Below are 18,860 nucleotides of genomic sequence, written 5' to 3'. Positions count from 1 at the left end.
AAATTCTCCTCTATTAATTCTTCAAATAGCTTATCCAGCCCTTGAGTGTTTTCTTCTTCACCTTCTGGAACCCCTATCACCCTCAGGTTTGGTTTTTTCCCATAATCCCACATTTCTTGTAGGCTTATTTCTTTTTCTTAATTTTCTGCTTGATTTCTGTGACTGAATTATTTAATTGGAAGGAGTTGTCTTCAATCTCTGAGATTCTTTCTTCTGTTTGATCTACCCTGTTCTTGAGGCTTTCCACTGTGTTTTGTAGTTCCCTGAATAAGTCCTTCATTTCCAGGAGATCGGTTTGATTTTTCTTTAATATCTTAATTTCTTCAGTGAATTTTTCTTCCAAGTCCTGGATTTTTTTTGTGGTTTCTTTGTGTTGGTCATCCATTTTTTCTTGCATATCATTCAGTTTTCTTACAATCCATGTTTGAAATTCTTCTTCTGTCATTTTAGTGTTCTCAGTTTGGTTAATGTCCATTGCTGGGGAGCTGTTGTTCCTCTTTGGGGGATGTGCTTTCCGTTTGAGTCTTCATACTTCCAGAGTTCTTTCGCTGGTTCCTTCCCATCTGGATCAGTTGTTCCTTCTTGCCTTTAGATTTTTGTTTGGATAATGACATGCCCTGTTTAATCTCTGAGCCAGTAGGTGGTGTTTGTGGGTGAGATTCGACCACACCCTTTATGATGAATCAGTAGATGCAGTAAAAGGGTGTGCAGGATGACCGCCCTGTCAGTAGGTGGCACTTGCTGGGAGGAGCAAGCTGCAGTGCTGTTTTTGGGTCCTGTAGCTAGTTCTTGTTCTTCTAGAGAGGCCCTCTTGTGCCTCAGTTGGTGAGTGGGTCCCTGGAACTTCCAGGTGTGTCCTTATTCTCCACCTCAGTGGGGGCAGGTCCAGGAGTGAGTCTGAGTGGGGCTGGGTGGGGTAAGCCTGCCCTCAGGCTCCACAACTGCTGTTAGCAGGAGTCAAAGGTCTGTTCTTTGCTTCTGTGCAAAGCTGCCGGGAGGCAGCTGAAATGGCTCCACTCAGCTGAAAGTCTGGGCTTGGGGGGTGGGGCTGTCCAAGGCCTGCACTCTGGAGCAGGTCTCACTCCCTTCCATCCTCCCCCTCTCTGTAGCCTCTCCCCAGCCTCTGCCAGCAAGTGGGACCTCAGGCTAATGGATCTCCCCTGGCTGTGATGTGGGCTGGGTGGTTCCCTACCCGGGATCATAGACTGAGCTGGGTGCACAGCCCTCTTTTGGGAGGAGAGTTGCTGCTCAGGCACACTGATCTGTCCATGAAGGCACACACTCCTCAGTAGGCTGTTTCACAGATCTCCTTTCTGTGTCCCGGGGCAGTATGATCGTGACCTGGGTGTATGGGGTCTGGTCTGCAGGCCTGTCTCCTGGGCCCTGGAGATCAATCCCTGACCCTGCCAGGGGGAGGGGTGCTGGTCTTCAATCACCTACAAGGGTGCCCAAGCTGGACAGATTTCACTCCACCTCGGGATTTGCCCCACTCTTGTGGAGTCCCCAGGCAAGCAGCACCTGGGATGGTTGGCGGGCAGGGAGCTCACAGTCTGAGTACCCCTCAGTCTGCTGTAGGACCCCAAAAGGAAAGGTCCCGTTCCTTGGAGAAGCCTCTGTGTGATGGCTAAATTGTTTCTCTGGGTACCCACAGGTAGGGAAGGGGAAGGAGAGAATGGAGCACTATGGCGTCTACCGATAGGCTCAGGTCTGCATGCGGGAGGTGCCCCAAGGGAGTTGGGAGCCCGGTGCCATATCCACAAGAGGCCACTGCTCAGTGGTGGCAGCCGTCTCTGGGCTGGTGTCAGCAGATCTCTCTAACTACTCAGGAGCCCACCAGCAGTCCGAGATGCAAGGGAGGGGAAAGTTATCTGCTCCACCTACCCTTGTCGCTGATCTCCAAGCCTCTCGGGGACCTTTCTCCTTCTAGTTCTCCTCCGCAACGTCTTCCCGTGGAGTCTCCTGCAGTTTCAGGCACCCTTCCTTCCAACCCTCACCCGATCTATGTTTCTCTGCTAGTTTATTTTTTTCTCTTTCTTCTAAAATTTGTCTTTTTTGCGGAGACACTCTGACTGGCGGCTTTTCTCATCCACCATCTTGGCTCCTCCAGTTAGTTCCAATTTAATATTGAGTACATGTGGTGTTTATTTTTCCATTCTTGCAATACTTCACTTAGGAAAATGGTCTCCAGTTACATCCAGATTGTTGCAAAAGGTATTAATTCATTTTTTTATGGCTGACTAAAGCACTCCATGGTATACACATACCACATTTTATTAATCCACTCATGAATTGACGAGCACTTGAGTTGATTCCACATCTTTTCAATTGTGAATTGTGCTGCTATAAACATTTGAGTGCAAGTGTCTTTTTGACAAAACGACTTTTTTTTCTTTGAGTAAATACCCAGTAGTGGGATTGCTGAATCAAATGGTAGGTCTACTTTTAGTTCTTTGAGGAATCTCCATACTGTTTTCCATAGAGATTATACTAATTTACAGTCCCGCCAACAGTGTATAAGTGCTCCTTTCTCTCCGCATCCATGCCAGTATCTATCGTTCTGGGACTTTTTGATAAAAAGCCATTCTCATTGGGGTTAGGTGATATCTCCTTGTGGTTTTTATTTGCATTTCCCTAGTGATTAGAGATGTTGAGCATTTTTTCATATGTTTCTTGGTCATTAATCTTCTTTTGAAAAGCTTCTATTCATGTCTTTTGCCCACTTTTTAATGAGGTTCTTTGATTTTTTTCTTGCTGATTTGATTGAGTTCTTTGTAGTTTCCAGATAGGTCTTATAGTAGCTCTATTTTTTATATTTTGAGGAATCACCATACTTTTACCATAATGACTGTACCAAGTTACATTCCCATCAACAATGTGAAAGGGTTCCCTTTTCTCCATATCATCACCAACTCTTGTTATCTCTTGTCTTTCACACTTATCAGGGTGGCTATTATGAAAAAGACCAGGAATAACAAGTAGAATTTTGGAACTTTTTGTTATTGTGGGTTTTTTTGTCTTTCTTTTTTTTTGGAGGAGGGGACAGAGTCTCACTCTGTCACCCAGGCTGGAGTGTAGTGGCATGATCACAGCTCACTGTAATCTCAAATTCTTGGGCTCAAGCGATCTGCTTGCCTCAAGGTCCTGAGTAGCTAGAAGTATAGGTGTGTGCCACTACACCTGGCTAATTTTTTTATTTTTTTGTAGAAGTATCATAAAAAAAAATTCCTAGCCTTCTGAGCCTCAGTTTTCTCATCTTGGAAATCAAGCTAATAATATCTAAACTGAAGAGTAGGTTAGATGATTAAATGAGATAATATATTTAAAGCACTTGAACAAAAATCCTCCAGCTCACATGGGATTCTCAAATATAGTAGTTTAGTATCACTGATGATTGGCTCCAATGTTATATTTAAAAAATGTAAATGGTCAAACAACTATCTAAAACTTACTTTTGAAAATGTCAACATGTATTATTGACGCCTAGAACTACATTTTCTGAATTCTAATTACTATTTGTCAAGTATGCAACCAAATGACTAAATGAGAATGAGAATTGTTTTTATTACTATTATTCAAGTGCAACAAGATGACTACAGCATTGCTGAGGAAGAGATACCTCTTTCCACTTCATTCTCCCTGGACCAATGAGTCATTTTAAATTAAGGAGACATACTTCCTCTGAATATAAACATGGCAAAAAGAGCCTGTCCTTTTATATTCTATACAGGCTGTCCTTATAGATTAGAATATGTAATATTATTATATCTGGTATTAAAATATAACACACAGACTCCAGTTAATTGGCTCATAAGTTAGATGGACAATAGTGCTATAGAGAAAAATTAAGTAGGGGAAAGGATGGATAATGTTGGAAAGGGATGGATTGCTTTTTTAAGTAAGTAGTCAGTGAAGGCCTCAATGTTAAAATATTATTTGAACAAAATCTGAAAAAAAATGAAAAAGCTATCCACATGCATGAAATAAAGGAAACAGCCCATGTTAAGGACCCCAGGCAGAAGTACTCAGGACCTTAATTTCATTGTCCATCAAGAGACACCACCTTAAAAACATTAGAACCAAATGTTGCAACTCCCTTCTTGAGAGTTACCAACATATTCTTTCTGTGACACAGATCACCAACCGCCAGAGTATGTATGTCCAAAAATACCCCATCCCCTATGTTCAGAACAATGCTAGACACTATGGGCAGCACAAAACTATATAAAACAGAGAACATATCCATATCCTTATGGAACTTATAAACCATTTAGGAAAATGGCTTATGAGAACAACACAAAACAACATTAATAGCTACCACTTAATACTAAATCCATGCCAGGTGCTGTGCTAAATTTTTTATATATACCTTAAAGGACTTACTTTATATATTGTTTTCTCAAAATAGGCAGTAAGTTAGGTGTTATTTTTCTAATGTTTTAAAAGAAGAAACTCAGTGCCCAAGGCAGTACAAATAGTTAACTAGGTTGGACTAACTACTACAAATTCCACACTCTGACCACAGCACTACATGGATTCTCAATAAGTATATAATTAATCATATACTAAATCATATGACACATAAAAGTTAAGAATGGCAAAGAGTGAAGAGTTTACATATTGACTAGAGGTCATAGGAAGCGGTGTCATGAGGGAGGCTAGACTTTACTTTCACTTTAAAGAATGGGAATAAGTACTTAAATAAGTATGTAAACAGAAAGGAGCTATATATTCTAAATACCAAGTTATATAAACCTTATGCAAAGGTCAGAAGGCAAGAATATCATGCCATGATCAGGAAGACAAGGATCGGGGTATGTGATGTGTTCCAAAGTGGATGTATACCTGAAGTGCAATGTTTTAATTTTATATATTTCATATCAACATGTAAATATGCTTTAGTTTATATAATGTTGAAGTCATAAATTTATATCAAAGGACCTCAGAAGCCTCTGGAAAGGAAATGTGTTTTATAATGTTATTATATATATTATGGGTAAAAGAAGAGAGGAAGGAATTAAATTAGAGTCCATATTATCAAATCTTAATTTATTTTACTTCACAAAGCCAAAGCCCCAAGGAAATATCTTGATTTATAATCTCTTGAATTAATACATAAATCTGGGATCTATACAATAGCTAGAGCTTGCTGTTACCATTCCTATGTCACACCAACAAGGAGTATAAAAACCAAGCAGTCCAAGCAGATAAACTCCAAGATTGCATCTGCAGATAGTGAGAACTGAAAGAGTCTCCAGATTCTCAGGTTAATCCTCTTTTGTCATCCTTTTACTTCAGGCTGACTCATTCTAGTAAACTCATCACCCCATCTATCACAGCCTCCTCTCTCACCTTTTCCAACCAAAGCTATTTGCAACATTAGTCTTTTTGAAAGTAAAAAAATGTAGAGATGCTTGTGCCCTGACCCAAGGAATAGCTGAAGTACAAGCACTCACTCTTTAAGAAGGAAAAAAAAAGCTAAATTCACACGTAGGAAAGAAACCACATACTCTGAGAGGCTATCTGGTACTGGGAAATAAATCTCTCAGAAATGATGTTAAAAATATCACAGAAAGGGACAGAAAATAAAATGTAATGAATGAGTCCAAGAAAATAATTATAGTCGATTCATTGGACATCCATAATTCAAAGCTAAGGTAACATGGGCATTTTCTGTTTGTTTAAAGAAATGAATAGAAGAATGAAATATGTTAGGAGAAAACTTAAATAATATGTAGGGCAAGGGACAATCTGTCCAGGAAGCTAAGGGCTAATGCCCTTTTGCATTATAAAAGTGTAGCAAAACACATTGATTATAATTGCCTATAATTTGAGGCCCAAACTTTTGGCATGTTTCTTTATTCATAGCAACAATGCCACCAATAATATTTATTGAGCATTTGCCATGGGTGAGATACTGTTGTGAGCACTGGAGAGGATATGCATTAAAGGCAACAGACAAGGCCCTGTCCTTACAGAGCTTATGTTCTGTCGCAATGAGGAATGATAAATATGGTTAGACCAGGGAAAAAACCATGAGTAATTCTCTGGTACAAAGAATACTGCCTTATAACGAGGAAGCTTTCTTGCTGAATTAGCAATTTTACAGAAATCTGAATCTTTTCCATTAGGAGAAAAACATTCTCTAGTGTGTGCTTAATAGGTTTTTGGAGCTTTAAAGGAATAGGATGGGAAATAAAAGACAAGTCCCACCAAGTAAGAGAAGAGCTAATGTTCTGACCCTTTGAACCCTGCCCATCAAGAAAACATAACACTTCAGGTTTGGAGTCAGGCTGATTTAGATTTGAAGCACAGCTTCATGCCTTAATAGTGCAATGACTTTAGGCAAGTTACTTTACTCTATTAACAGTTTTCTCTTCTGTAAAGTAGTGCTAATAAAACCTACCCCATTGTGTTATTATAAGTATTCAATGACTTAATCATACTGCATGGTATGCAGTTGTCATTTAATAAATAGCATATATGATTTTCATATGTACATGGATATATACATACTCCACGTGCTTATCTTTTCCTGACACACATGCAATTTACCCATCTTTCCTCAATGCCATTCTCCTAGGGTCCTACCTTTCTGCCCTTGAAGCATTCACCTTCTTCCAAATTTACAATTAGCTAATGTAAGAATCTAATCACTGAAAACGTGCTAATGGGAAAGGATAAGAGAATAAGACAGTGACTACTGCCTGCCAGCTCAAATACCCCTCAGTGGTAAAATATGGTCTTGGAAACAAAACTGTACTAAAAATTGCATAGGCCAGAGCAGTGACTCACAGTGTGAATTTTAAGCAGCGTTATCTGGGAGCTTACTGTAGTATCTCTCAGTAACTATGACTGCTTCTATCACATGTGCTAATACCTCCTAGACCATCACTAATTTAAAAAAAATAAAACTTAAATGAATTGTGCCCTTTTTCATATAAATTAATGTATGTGCAAAAATAATTCATTTGCCTTCTAACATTCCATAAACCAAATATAACTCCCAGGAAAATAGGGTCATAGAAAAGTTAAAAGTCCATGTAACATTTGTGATAGAGCAAGATCTAGAACACAAATCTCTTATTCACCTAATATTTCTACACCATATCAAGTTGACTTAATGAGGTTTAACCAAACATAGGAGGTCTTGCTTTGAAAACTCCCATCCAAAAGATCCAAACCTTGAGAATTAGGTAATGGCAAGAATGTCACACACTTCGCCACACTGACAGGAAGGACTCTGAAGTGATGGACTCGATGCCTGGCCATGCAAATCAGCCATTTAGTCATTTTTCTAGGCGCTATCCATCATTGAGCACATTCCCGAATTTCATGCAACCTAATTTAAACGTCTAAACTGGCTGTTCTGATCAGAATAAACATTCGATGGAAGTAAAATCTTGACAACCCTGACACCTAGTGGCTATGAAGAAACTGGAGAAGATCCAGCGTAGGAAGAGTAGTTAGCGACTTTGGCAGTTCTCAAAACACAGAATATTTAATCATTATGTTTATTAAGTTGTAAAGTACCAATTCTAAAAGAAACCGTACAAAAGTTTACTTTGGCTGTATATTTGTTTTGGGGCCTACACAAGGAGGCAAAAAAAAGCACTTGTATTTGTAAAGTATATTTTCCTTCAACCTTCCACATTAAGCAAATTTTTACTCATCTTCAAAAATCAAAGAAAATTAAAGGTCAATTCATATTTTGGCATATTTATGATTCTTTTCCTTAACGTTTTATGTACACCCACAACCTTTTACTTGTCTTCAGGTGATTTTTCTCCTCGGGTATCCCCCTGTCAAATACAAAAGCCATTTGGCCAAGCCAGTATAGAGGTTTCCTTTATGCCACTGAGGTGTCCTTGGTCAAAGGGTAGTTGGACCTTCACAAACCAGCAGTTTTCTTTCAGGGAGGTATAAGGACATATGTGGAAACCCCTAAAGTACACATCTAAAAGCAAAGACCACATTGAACACTGCAGGAAGCCGTATCAACACAGCAGATCAGTGCAGCACAGCTTATCACTGCCCTAACCATTAGATGATAAGTCTCCTCAGACCCACCTGCACCTCTGACAGGCAGGATGGTGGGAAGCCTAAAGTTTTAGTTCATTTCCTCTGCCAATGAGAGCTCTGGCTCCTACCTGCTGACGTTTGAAGGCTAAACAATCCAAATTTTCCAGCTCTTTCCCAAGCTTCTGGTAGGTTTTCTGGAGGTCAGATTTGTTGGAAACATTTTTAAGGGACTCAAATGTCCTTTGAAACTGAAATTGAAAGCAAAAGCAGATCATTAGGATAGCAGCGTATTTTTCTCAAATTCCCAGCTACCTAACACAGAAATAGTCCATAATGAGCCTCGGTTTCTCCCATGCATAATACAGTGATAACAAATGCTAGCTAATTATCTTTCAATGAAATAATTAGGGGCAATTATAAATAGTTAGAAACTGTATCCTAAGTACAATGAACGTTATTGCATGAATGAGATACCTGTTTAGTCCTCATTCTAATAAAAGAGTATACTTCATCAAAAAAAAAAAAAACTTCATGTTTTAGGAAACACTGCTGCTTTTAAAGAAAAAAGTTATAATGAATGTGTGATTTTGAATCATAATGAGGAAGCGTTAAAAGAGCTCTCACATTCCAATCATGGAAACAAACAAATTTATGAAAAAGTAGCTGCTTGCATGATATTTTACTATAATGGCATGGGACCTGGCTTGCCTCTGTAAAAATATCTATGCAGAATAGGTCACCCAACAAACTTCAACAAGGAAGATCTCTCAGAACTTATACTTTGAGAAGGAAGGGAAACTGAACATTTTAATGATTAAAGCATATGTGGTATATTCAGCAAACATTTATTCATTTCTGCTCTATAGCACAGGTGAGTTATTAAATCAGTTCTGCTGAATCAGAATGCTCCCGTTCATTTTTAAGTCAGATTCCAGATAAATACAAAGGTGACAAATTACAGTGGATCACAGAATCCTGTCTGCTACTAATAATTAAGCAAAGGGAGCTCATAAGAAATTGGATTCTTGGTTTATTTTAGTAAATTAGAACATACTTTGGAGGGTTAGTGATTGAAAATGTCAAGTAATGTAATTTGCAAGACATTTGCATTTGCTCTCCCTTTATGTCATTTATTAACCATATTCTCACTCTGTGCCATTAGATTTCTACAGTTAGAGACCTCACCATCTTAAACACACCAGAACTCTGCTGTGACTATGATGCCATGAGACAGGATAATAAGATTTTATAGAATATAATTAAGTTTCTGGGGAAATGATTTGACCCTTACTATATCAAACTCTATGGAATAAGTCATATTAGAATGGCATTCTACTGAATTAAATCTTCAATTTCATGAAAGCAACATGTTTATCTCAATCCAAGGTGACAAGAGGAAAAAGAAATGGGAAATAAGAGTATTAAACTTCCATGGCAGGATGGTAAATTAGATTCAACAAATAATCATTTAGAACCTACTATGAACAAGGCATTATGAAGATAAAAGATATTTCTTGCCCTAAAGGAATCTACAGATTACTGAGGAAACCAGACATGAAACTCAGAAATGGGAAGGACATTGACATTTATTGAGTGCCTGCTCAGCCCCCAGGTACTATATGCTTTCCAATTTAATCCTCACAAGAACACAGGAGTCCCTATTTCTCTTCCCATTCTACAAGTCAGTAAACTGGGACTCAGAAAGTTTGATTGAACTGGGTTTTTACTACAACACTTGTGCTCTTTTTATTCTACTGTTAACTCTAACACAAGGCAAAGTAGTCAAGAGAGTGTAAAAAAGAGATAAAAGTAACATGCAGTGAAAACTCAAAAAAGTGTTACTGACTGAGGGACTCAGACCACATAGAAGACATAGGAGACTTTGAGTTGGACCTCAAAGGCCAGGAAGTCTTTTCAGAATCTTAAATGGAAACCAATTCTACCCATCAGTTTAAACATAGCCAAAATATGCTCATATTTCTTCCCTTGTAACATAATAAACAAGTTCCTTTGAACATAATTGTAATGACCTTTATATTAAATATTTATCATGTTGTATGATCATTTCTGTGCCTTGCCCATTTCAGTTCCTTTTCACTATGTTCAAATCAAAATAATACCCTGTCCAAGAGTAATTTTAAGTAATTTTATCTATAAATTGGTTAATATTTTTATATTTACCAACCAATACATTTAATTCTAAAGCATTCTTTACCCCCTGCATATTCTCTTCTCTAAAAAATATTAGCTCTGCTTAATTATTTCTTCTTCACATTAATCTCAGTGAACTTCATACAACTCCAAACAGGAACTGTAGGGGATAGACGCCTGTAAGACTTCAAAGTAAGAAACAAAAAAAAAATCAATACTTCCAGGTAATATGTCCGTAGCCAAAGAAGGAAGAGAGAAAATCCAGTAATGCTACATCATCCCAAGGATGTTGTAACTAAAGGTCAGGGTTTGCATAATGTGGAGATTTGCTTGAACTTTGATTATCAAGACTTATATCCTCCATTTATTGATACTAAAGAGCTTAAAATACTCTAAAACTATGATGATTTCATTCATTTAAGTAGGTTTTTTCCACTTACAACAACAAAAAATTGTCAAAGAGAGGCCATACAAAATCTGTGGTGTAACTTTGGCTGAGATCCCCATTAAACACACCCCACTCCCATCTGCCCACATATATACTTCAAGATGCTGAAGAGTAAAAGCAGTAATTTAACTTTGCATTAAAGCTGAGGTACAGAAGATAAAAAATAAGACTGGTTAAGCTAAGGCCTAGATTTTAAAGACTGTTGACATGGTTTGAAGATTTTTCTTTCTAATAGGCCACTGTACTTGATCATTGAAACAGACCTCTGAGATTTTCTACATTAGTTCAGTGCACTGTAATTTCCTTATATTGATTATTTCTCAAAATAAATAATCTCCCAGTTGGAGATAAGTTGGGAAAGGAAGCACAATTAATTGAAGAGGCTTTAATATTCCTGGATTTTACCTGTTTAAAGTTTTAAGTGGGAATTAAAATGAGCCAAAAACTCCAGAATAATTTCTTGAACCTTGAATTTATCCTGTTTTAATGTTGTAACTCATTATAAACCAAATTCAGACTTTAAAAAAAACCAAAAAACTTAGTGACTCAATCTGAACCAAAAACCAAACCTAGTTATGTTTTAAAACTGTTGAAACTGAGTATTAAAATGGTCTCTGAACTGAAAAACAAATCTAAATCTGTCCTATTTGACTATCTTACCATATATCACAGGGCAAACAAGATAAGAATGGAAAGATGCAAACAACATCCCTAAGCCCAAAACTCCCAGAGTACGTTTTCTCATCAAATTCTTTCTGTTCAGAAAGAATAATAATAGTAATCTGCAAATAAAACAACAAAGACCATAATTGCTCATTTCCCATTAATATAACTGAATATTTGTTTTGCAAGAAAGGGAAGCAGAAAAAAAAGGCAAGAGCAAAATGTCTAGTTTAACTCAGCATTCCCTTTTCCCAAATATATTTTTCCTCCTTTTTCCTGACAATACATATTTAAATAAATCTAAGCCAATGTTCTATACAAACTACACATCCATGAGTTTGTGAAAATTATAAATATATTTATGGAGTAATTTGAGAAGGAAGACAAGGAGAAATAGGCTGAAACAGCAGGAAAAATGCAGCCAGGGCTCTGGCAAGTAAAGCTTTCCTAGTCTTCACTGCCAGTGCCCTGGCTTCCTTTTATAACCAGATCGATTTATTCAAGTAATTTCAGAGCTCCAGCAGCCTACTAATACCCGTAATTTAAAAATATCAAGTATCATTGCCCCAAAACAAAAGCCAGCTCAACAGCCATCATTTTTCCATATTTAATATTTCGTGTATTTGTACAAGGTGCTGGTTGCTATCTGTACCATAAAAAGAAATCCTATACTCACAGCATTATGCGTACAAAAGAGTATCCAGTAAGTGCCTTATTAAAAGCACTAGATCACCAAGTGTGATCTTAGTGTCCCTAAAATGCCAGTTTGAAACAATGCCAAAAGATTCTGGAGACTAAAGCAGAAGGAAGAAATAGTCAAAAGAATAATATATAAATGCTCTATAAATATGAATGTTTAGTGTAAAAAGAAATTGTTTTAAGCATAAGAAATGGCTAATCTACCTTACTGAAATATGGCAACCATAGACAATCAAACATGAAGAATTACAGAGAAAAAAGTTATTTAATTTTTCTAAACTTAATCTTTGACATTCATACACATTTTCCAAATGAACTTACAAGATGATATCACTCATTAAAAGGAAGTTTACAACTGAAGCAGAAAATTAAAGCACACATACATATCTCAAATGTGTTTTTACCGTAAGTAATGATCACAAAAGTTAAGAATGTAGACAAAATTGGACTCAAGATCTAAATTAGAAATAGTTCTACATATTAATAGTTGAAGGCACATTGGTCTTGAAGTCTGGGATTCAAGTCCTTGCTATGCCATTTAGTAACTATACAACTTTGAACAAGTCACTACTCCAATTCTTAATTGTGTTATCTATAACATGAGACAAATTATCTTTACCTGCCTGTTTTATAATGTTGTTGTGAAATCAGTTGAGGAAAAATGAAAGGCATTCATTCAATAAATATTTAACAATGAGCAATATGCAAGAAACAAGGAAAAACAAGAGAGAAACAGCTCTTACTCTAGTAGAGTTTATAATCTAGCTTCACAGAAGACTGCTTTATAAATTTGAAATTCCATAAAATTGAAGATACCATTGTCATTAAACTCATGACACTTTTCAGTAGTGAATGAGAACTAAACAAAACAGTAATGTAATAACTGTTTATTGAGCAGCATCTTTGTGCAGAGCACTGAGCTAGACAATATGAGAAACATAAACATATATTTACTTAAAGATTTTAACTGTTAAAAATGATTTCCCAGTGTTATTCCCATCAGCAAGTCTGGGAGGTATGGGAATGGAGAATGACAGCAAATGGGAACTAGGTCCAATAGGGAAGAGTGATGGAAATGTTCTAAAATTGGATTATGGTTATCATTGTACAACTATTCAAATTTACTCAAAATCATCAACTTGTAAACTTAAAATGAGTTAATTTATGGTATATAAATTGCACTTAACTAAAGGTGTTTTAAAGAAGGTCTTCTCATAAGCATTTTATTAATGAGAAAGCATAGGCACCATAAAATTGCATAAGTAAACATTGTCCAATTCATTTCTTCTGAGACAAACCTGAACACAAACCTATTCATTCTTTAAACAGTGAGGTTTCCACTAAACCACAAGGCCTCAAAGATGTGAGTTCACACTATAAACCTTCCCTAGGTGACCTCATGCAAACATATTGCATCTCCTAATGCTTATTTCCAGAGGCTTTCCAAATCTAGCTCTTGTCTTATTTGTTCTCCTTAGCTATCAACATATCTTTTATTATCTACTGTCTCTATGTGCCTCAAATCCAATATATCTAAAACTCACAAACTGCTTCTCCTTTATGTAAATAGCAAACCAATGTCAATACCTCACCAGAATCCTAGAAGTTTCCTTGATGCTTCTCTCTCCCTCTGAAAGGACTCAAGTCACTTTCCAACTGAAAACTGTTTTTCCTTCCTTTCTCTCATCCACTCTCCACTCCACTCCATCATTTCACAACCAGATGACTGCATGAGCCTCCTCACTGGCCTCTGTGCCTCCGCTCTGGTCCCCTGCCTACTGCTGTCAGAGTAATAGTCCTAAAATGCAAATCTGCTTATATAATTTCCCTATTTAAAATTCTTTAATGATTCCCCTATAGCTTGCAGACTATAGTTCAAACTCTTTAACCTAGCTCATAGAACTTTCATAAGTTGGTCTATGTCTGCCTCCCCAGCTTCAACTCCTGTTCCTGCCACATAATCATCTCAGCCACTCAGAACAATTACAAGTCTTTGAGCACATAGCATTCCCTCAATTTAAAATGCCCTCTGCTCCACCACCTTCTTTGTCTAGTTAACTCTCCAAAGTTAGCCATGTGTTACTCATTCAACATGCCCTCCTTTCATACAATTTCCACCATGCCTCCATAACACCTTGAACCAACTTCTATCATAATAATTTATATTGTTAATTTACTTTTATCTAGTCTGTAAATTCTAGGAAAGCGGGACAATCATGGTATTTTTTCTGAATTTGAATCCCTAGCACATAGCACAGTGACTACTACACAGTACGGACACAAAAAATAACCGTTTGCTGAGTAGATGAATTAACCAAATCAGGGCTAACTGGAATGATGTTGACCCTTTCTTTAAAAAAAAAAAAATACTCTGGGAGGCAGAGGCGGGCGGATCGTTCTGAGCTCAGGAGTTCGAGACCAGCCTGAGCAAGAGCGAGACCCCGTCTCTACCAAAAAATGGAAAGAAATTAATTGGACAGCTAAAAATATATGTAGAAAAAATTAGCCGGGCATGGTGGTGTGTGCCTGTGGTCCCAGCTACTCGGGAGGCTGAGACAGTAGGATTGCTTGAGCCCAGGAGTTTGAGGTTGCTGTGAGCTAGGCTGACGCCACGGCACTCCCCCCAGGCAAGAGAGTGAGACTCTGTCTCAAAAAAAAAAAAAAAAATACATAGTTTAAATTTGTGTGGTCAAAGGACATAAAATTTCAATTAAACAGGAGGAATAAGTTCAAGAGATCTAATATATGTCATGGTGACTGCAGTTAATAACAATATATTACACATATAAAAATTGCTAAGACAATGGTGCTCACTATAACCTTGAACTCCTGGGCTCAAATTCTCCCACCTCAGCCTCTGGAGTATCTGGGACTACAGGCACATAGCATCATGCCCGGCCTCCTATTGTCATTTTAAATATCAGTCTTGACTTGTTTCTTTTCTTTAAATTTTCATATAGCTTTACATACTTTGCCTAAAATCTTCTGCAAAATATACATGACTTCTAATGGCTCTTAATTTCTCCCTTTATAAACTGCTGATATTTTTAATAACAAAAAGCTTTAGAAAACCTTTTTGTTGGCACATTTCTGCCTTTTAATAAATAGAGGATGGCCTCATAAAGTCTGTTACCAACATGATAATGTGTGATTTTTTGCCAATATAATAAATAATTGTTATATTGAGAATCATTGTTTGGCATACAAATGTTTTATAACAATTTATGTCACAAATGTTAAATGTGTATTTAATATAAGTTATTAAATTCTGGACCCATTTGGTATAAGATAGGTCTATTACCTGATCCAAAGGGGATCTACACTCCCTAACCAAACTTGGCTATGGTATGATAAATGGACAAAGTTTGAAAAGTTAGTTCAACTTAGTAGTCAAATTTATTTCTCTTGATTTTTAGAAATAAGTACAACATTGCACTCCAAGAGCCAAAAAGTGGGAGTGAGATACCATGGTGGGAAAAAAGTGGAACAGGGGAAGGAAGGTGAAAGAGAATTTATACCAGTTCTTGCCAAGTAATTTATGTAGTATATTATTTAATCTTCACAAGACCCTTTCAAAGTATTCAAAGTAAGTTTTATTCTCCCTATAACTCTGAACAAGAAACCAAAGCTCACAATATTTTAACTTTCCCAAAGTTACCCAGCTAATCAGCAACAGAGTCAGGATTCAAGCAAGGTCTCCATGCTGCCAAAAGCCATGTTTTCTCCCCACATTGTCCTGACCCCTAAAGAAAGCAGGAGCCATCCACGCCTATTTTCTTCCCCCCAGAATTGACCCTTATAAAATCCAAATGCCAATAAAACAGGATGTGAAATCCTAAGAAATATAAATAGTACAGAGAAGTTTGAAAAACTTGAATAGTATCAAAGAGAGAAAATTCTTAATTTAAATTCCTATAAAAAATTATTAACAATGATGACAGTAGAGCCAAATTGCCAAGTTTCTATAATTAATGAAATATTGAAATATCATCATTTTTTTCTCTGTCCCCTGTTATCTTTCATTTTAACCTATTTCTTCCCAAAAGAAAACATGTATTTCCTTAAGGAACTAGATACCTCTAAAACTGCTAAGTCAGGAATCTTTGGTTATTTAATTTGGCAGTACTTGTCCTATTGAGAGATGCTCAGTGACCCATGTTTACACTCGTTGGTTGTCTCAGTCTATGTCCTCATAAATGTTTGATTGAAATTGCATCTCTGAGGGTGCTCTCAGTGGAAAGAAGATAATGTAATAGAGATAAGAAAGCATAAAGAAATCAGGAAATATATAGGTACAAACTATTAATCAAAAGTAAAGTAACATCTCATTTACCTGACATCCAAAATGAAATATATTTCAATAGGGTTGAAAACTATTATTTAGAAAAAGTCATAAGAAGGAAGAAAAGAGTAAGGCCACTAAAGAAAACATCATGAGACCAGAGGAATTCTTTGATGCTGTGAAATAAAGAACAAACAAAAAAAAAAATGTAGCATAGACTTGTACTAGAGTGTCAGGGGAAAAAAAGCCCAGGTAGCCCACAAAATAGCAAAGAAGGGCAAGAAATAAGAAGGTAGCCCACTATTTTGGGAAAAAAGTATGTGTTCCCAGAAGGAAATACATATCTTTAAAGTGGATGCCCACCTCCTCCCAAAGAAATCTATAATATGAATAGATCATTATAGAGTAGAGTGTGTAGGTATTTGGGGGGCGGGGTAGTAGAAGACTACAGAATTCTTCCTAGGCGGGGCACTGTCTATACAGAGGAAAATACCTTAAGGAGTAATATCCTGAGGACACAAATTAGCAGAAGCCAGTGGAGAGATAGCAACTCTTCACTGCATTCAAATGAACAGGAATTTAGAACTGTGAGGGAAAATAGATAGGGAGAAATAAGGTGGAAGAGCAATAAGATAAAGCTGCTAACAGGTTCTGAAGATTTCTGACATATAAATTGAAGCTATTTAGAATATATTGTTGCAATCTAGAAATCCCTTCCTTCCATCTTTCTAAGTTTCTGTAAGATTTGCCATATTCATAGATATGCCTTATCTGGTAGGGTTGGCGAGTATACGTGTCTGTGTGTACAAATCAAGGGAAAAAGCCAACCACCAATTCTGGGTAGACATAATATTGACTACAGATAGAAAGACAATTCATAAGTGCAAGTATTTCAGTGGAAGCAAAAGCTTGGAGCCAGAAGTGATCCTGAGAATATGAGCAACCAGAGAATTTGCAGAAGTCTTCGGGAGAATATTATACTTGACAAGACATGGAATGACAGTTTGAACCAATTATATCAAAATCTTAAGTGCAAGGAGATTCCAGAAAACAAGTGGTTTTAGACCATATGTAAGTGGATTATGAGTTATTGAAAAATTAAGGTCATTGAAAAATGAAAACAAAAAGATAAGGAATAAAAGCAAGCAAGCAATGGTCACTTAGAGCTCTTATCGGATTATTAAGAGTAAGTCATGCCAAACTAACTTCATTTCCTTTATAACTGGGATTACTAGACTGATAAATCCATGATGCCACAGGCAATATATCTTGATTTCAGGAAGGTCTTTGAAAAAGTGCTAGAGGATGAAATGAAGAAGCATGGTTTATACAGCAGCCCAATGAAGCAAGCTTGAAGCTCATTTCAACAACTTTACTCAATGTGTGTTAATATTTGACTGCTATTATCTAAAAGGAAAAAGATATGTAGTATATTATTCCATGTCATTAAACATTTTTTCATGAATAAATTTGAAAATGACATCAGGTTAGAAAGGGAAGACAAAATTAAGAGTCAAAAAGATCTTGATGGACTGTAACAAAAAGCCAGAATTAACAAAATAAAATTCAATAATTATGCCCTATAATTATTTAAATGGTCAAAAGTCTAGAACTTTCTTCTAGCCATTTCTTTATCAGTAAGCCATCTTCTGTTCAATTTCCCATTGGCTTTAGGACTAACTCTGGTTTCTTTCTTTTGAGGTATACGTTAGTCTTCACAACCCAATCTAGTCAGCTTCTGCTGGGCAATATTTAGAAATGAGGGTGAGGCCAGGATTCACCAGTATTGATGCTAGGTTCAGAGAATGGAATCAGAAGTGAAAACAATGCCAAGGTAAACTTAGCCATCTTTTACTTACAGCTGACACGTGCTGCAAGAGACACATGACATCAATCATGTCCGCAAGGATAAGGAGTCTGGTAACCGCAGCCAACAAGGCACGGGCAGCTTGAACCACAGCCTCCCTTTTCGGGAGATAACAGGGATCATCTGTAAATCTCTCAGCTGATACTTTCAGAGATTCACCTGAAAAACACAACCCCAAATAAGTTATACTTAAAGTTTCAACTATGCCAACTTCAGCATTTATCAGCCATTCTAATTCCAAGTAAATTCCATGACTAAGCATAATATTAAAATACCGCCAGTTGATATTAGAACATTGTCTCTTAATCATGCAGTTTCAAATTGACATTGGTTTTTGATAAACCTTGTGGAATTAAGAAGCATGATACCATTTTCCTGGAAGAAAACCATAATCAACTGACTAGCAACATGTAGTAAAATTGCTGTCAACTTCTGCACTTGCTGAATCTCATTTGTTGTAAAAGATTTTATTCCTAAGATGTCAATCATAAACAATCTTGTTTAGAAAAATAAGGTAAATCTCTTTCAATAAATATTAGAAAATAGCTAGCCTTTAAGATAGTAAGACAGCAGCTCTCTAATAAAAGTTTAAGATAGGTAGATTTATTCTAAACTATCAATATAATGAATCAGCTATACGCTAAATTTAGTCACAGAAATAATACTTCATAGTGCATAATTGTTAGAGAAACTTCATGTTCGCTATTGTTAAGGTCTTTTCGTTTAAAATA

General features: G+C 36.7%; 1 protein-coding gene across 1 annotated transcript in view; it reads right to left on the bottom strand.

The window, feature by feature from the left end:
* The window catches only part of CTNNA3 (catenin (cadherin-associated protein), alpha 3), a 2,098,639-nt gene that overhangs the window by 1,946,514 nt on the left and 133,265 nt on the right, over window positions 1-18,860 (bottom strand). Inside the window, exons 4-5 of the mRNA XM_012658580.1 lie at window positions 18,122-18,288; window positions 8,148-8,267 (exon numbers count right to left, since the gene is read on the bottom strand). Of these exons, the coding sequence (XP_012514034.1) occupies window positions 8,148-8,267; window positions 18,122-18,288 (287 nt within the window). The remainder of the gene's footprint in view (window positions 1-8,147; window positions 8,268-18,121; window positions 18,289-18,860) is intronic.

The sequence above is a fragment of the Propithecus coquereli genome, unplaced genomic scaffold (genome assembly GCF_000956105.1).
Source record: "Propithecus coquereli isolate 6110/MARCELLA unplaced genomic scaffold, Pcoq_1.0 Scaffold117, whole genome shotgun sequence".
Taxonomy (NCBI): domain Eukaryota; kingdom Metazoa; phylum Chordata; class Mammalia; order Primates; family Indriidae; genus Propithecus; species Propithecus coquereli.
This window is presented reverse-complemented; position numbering and strand designations above follow the sequence as displayed.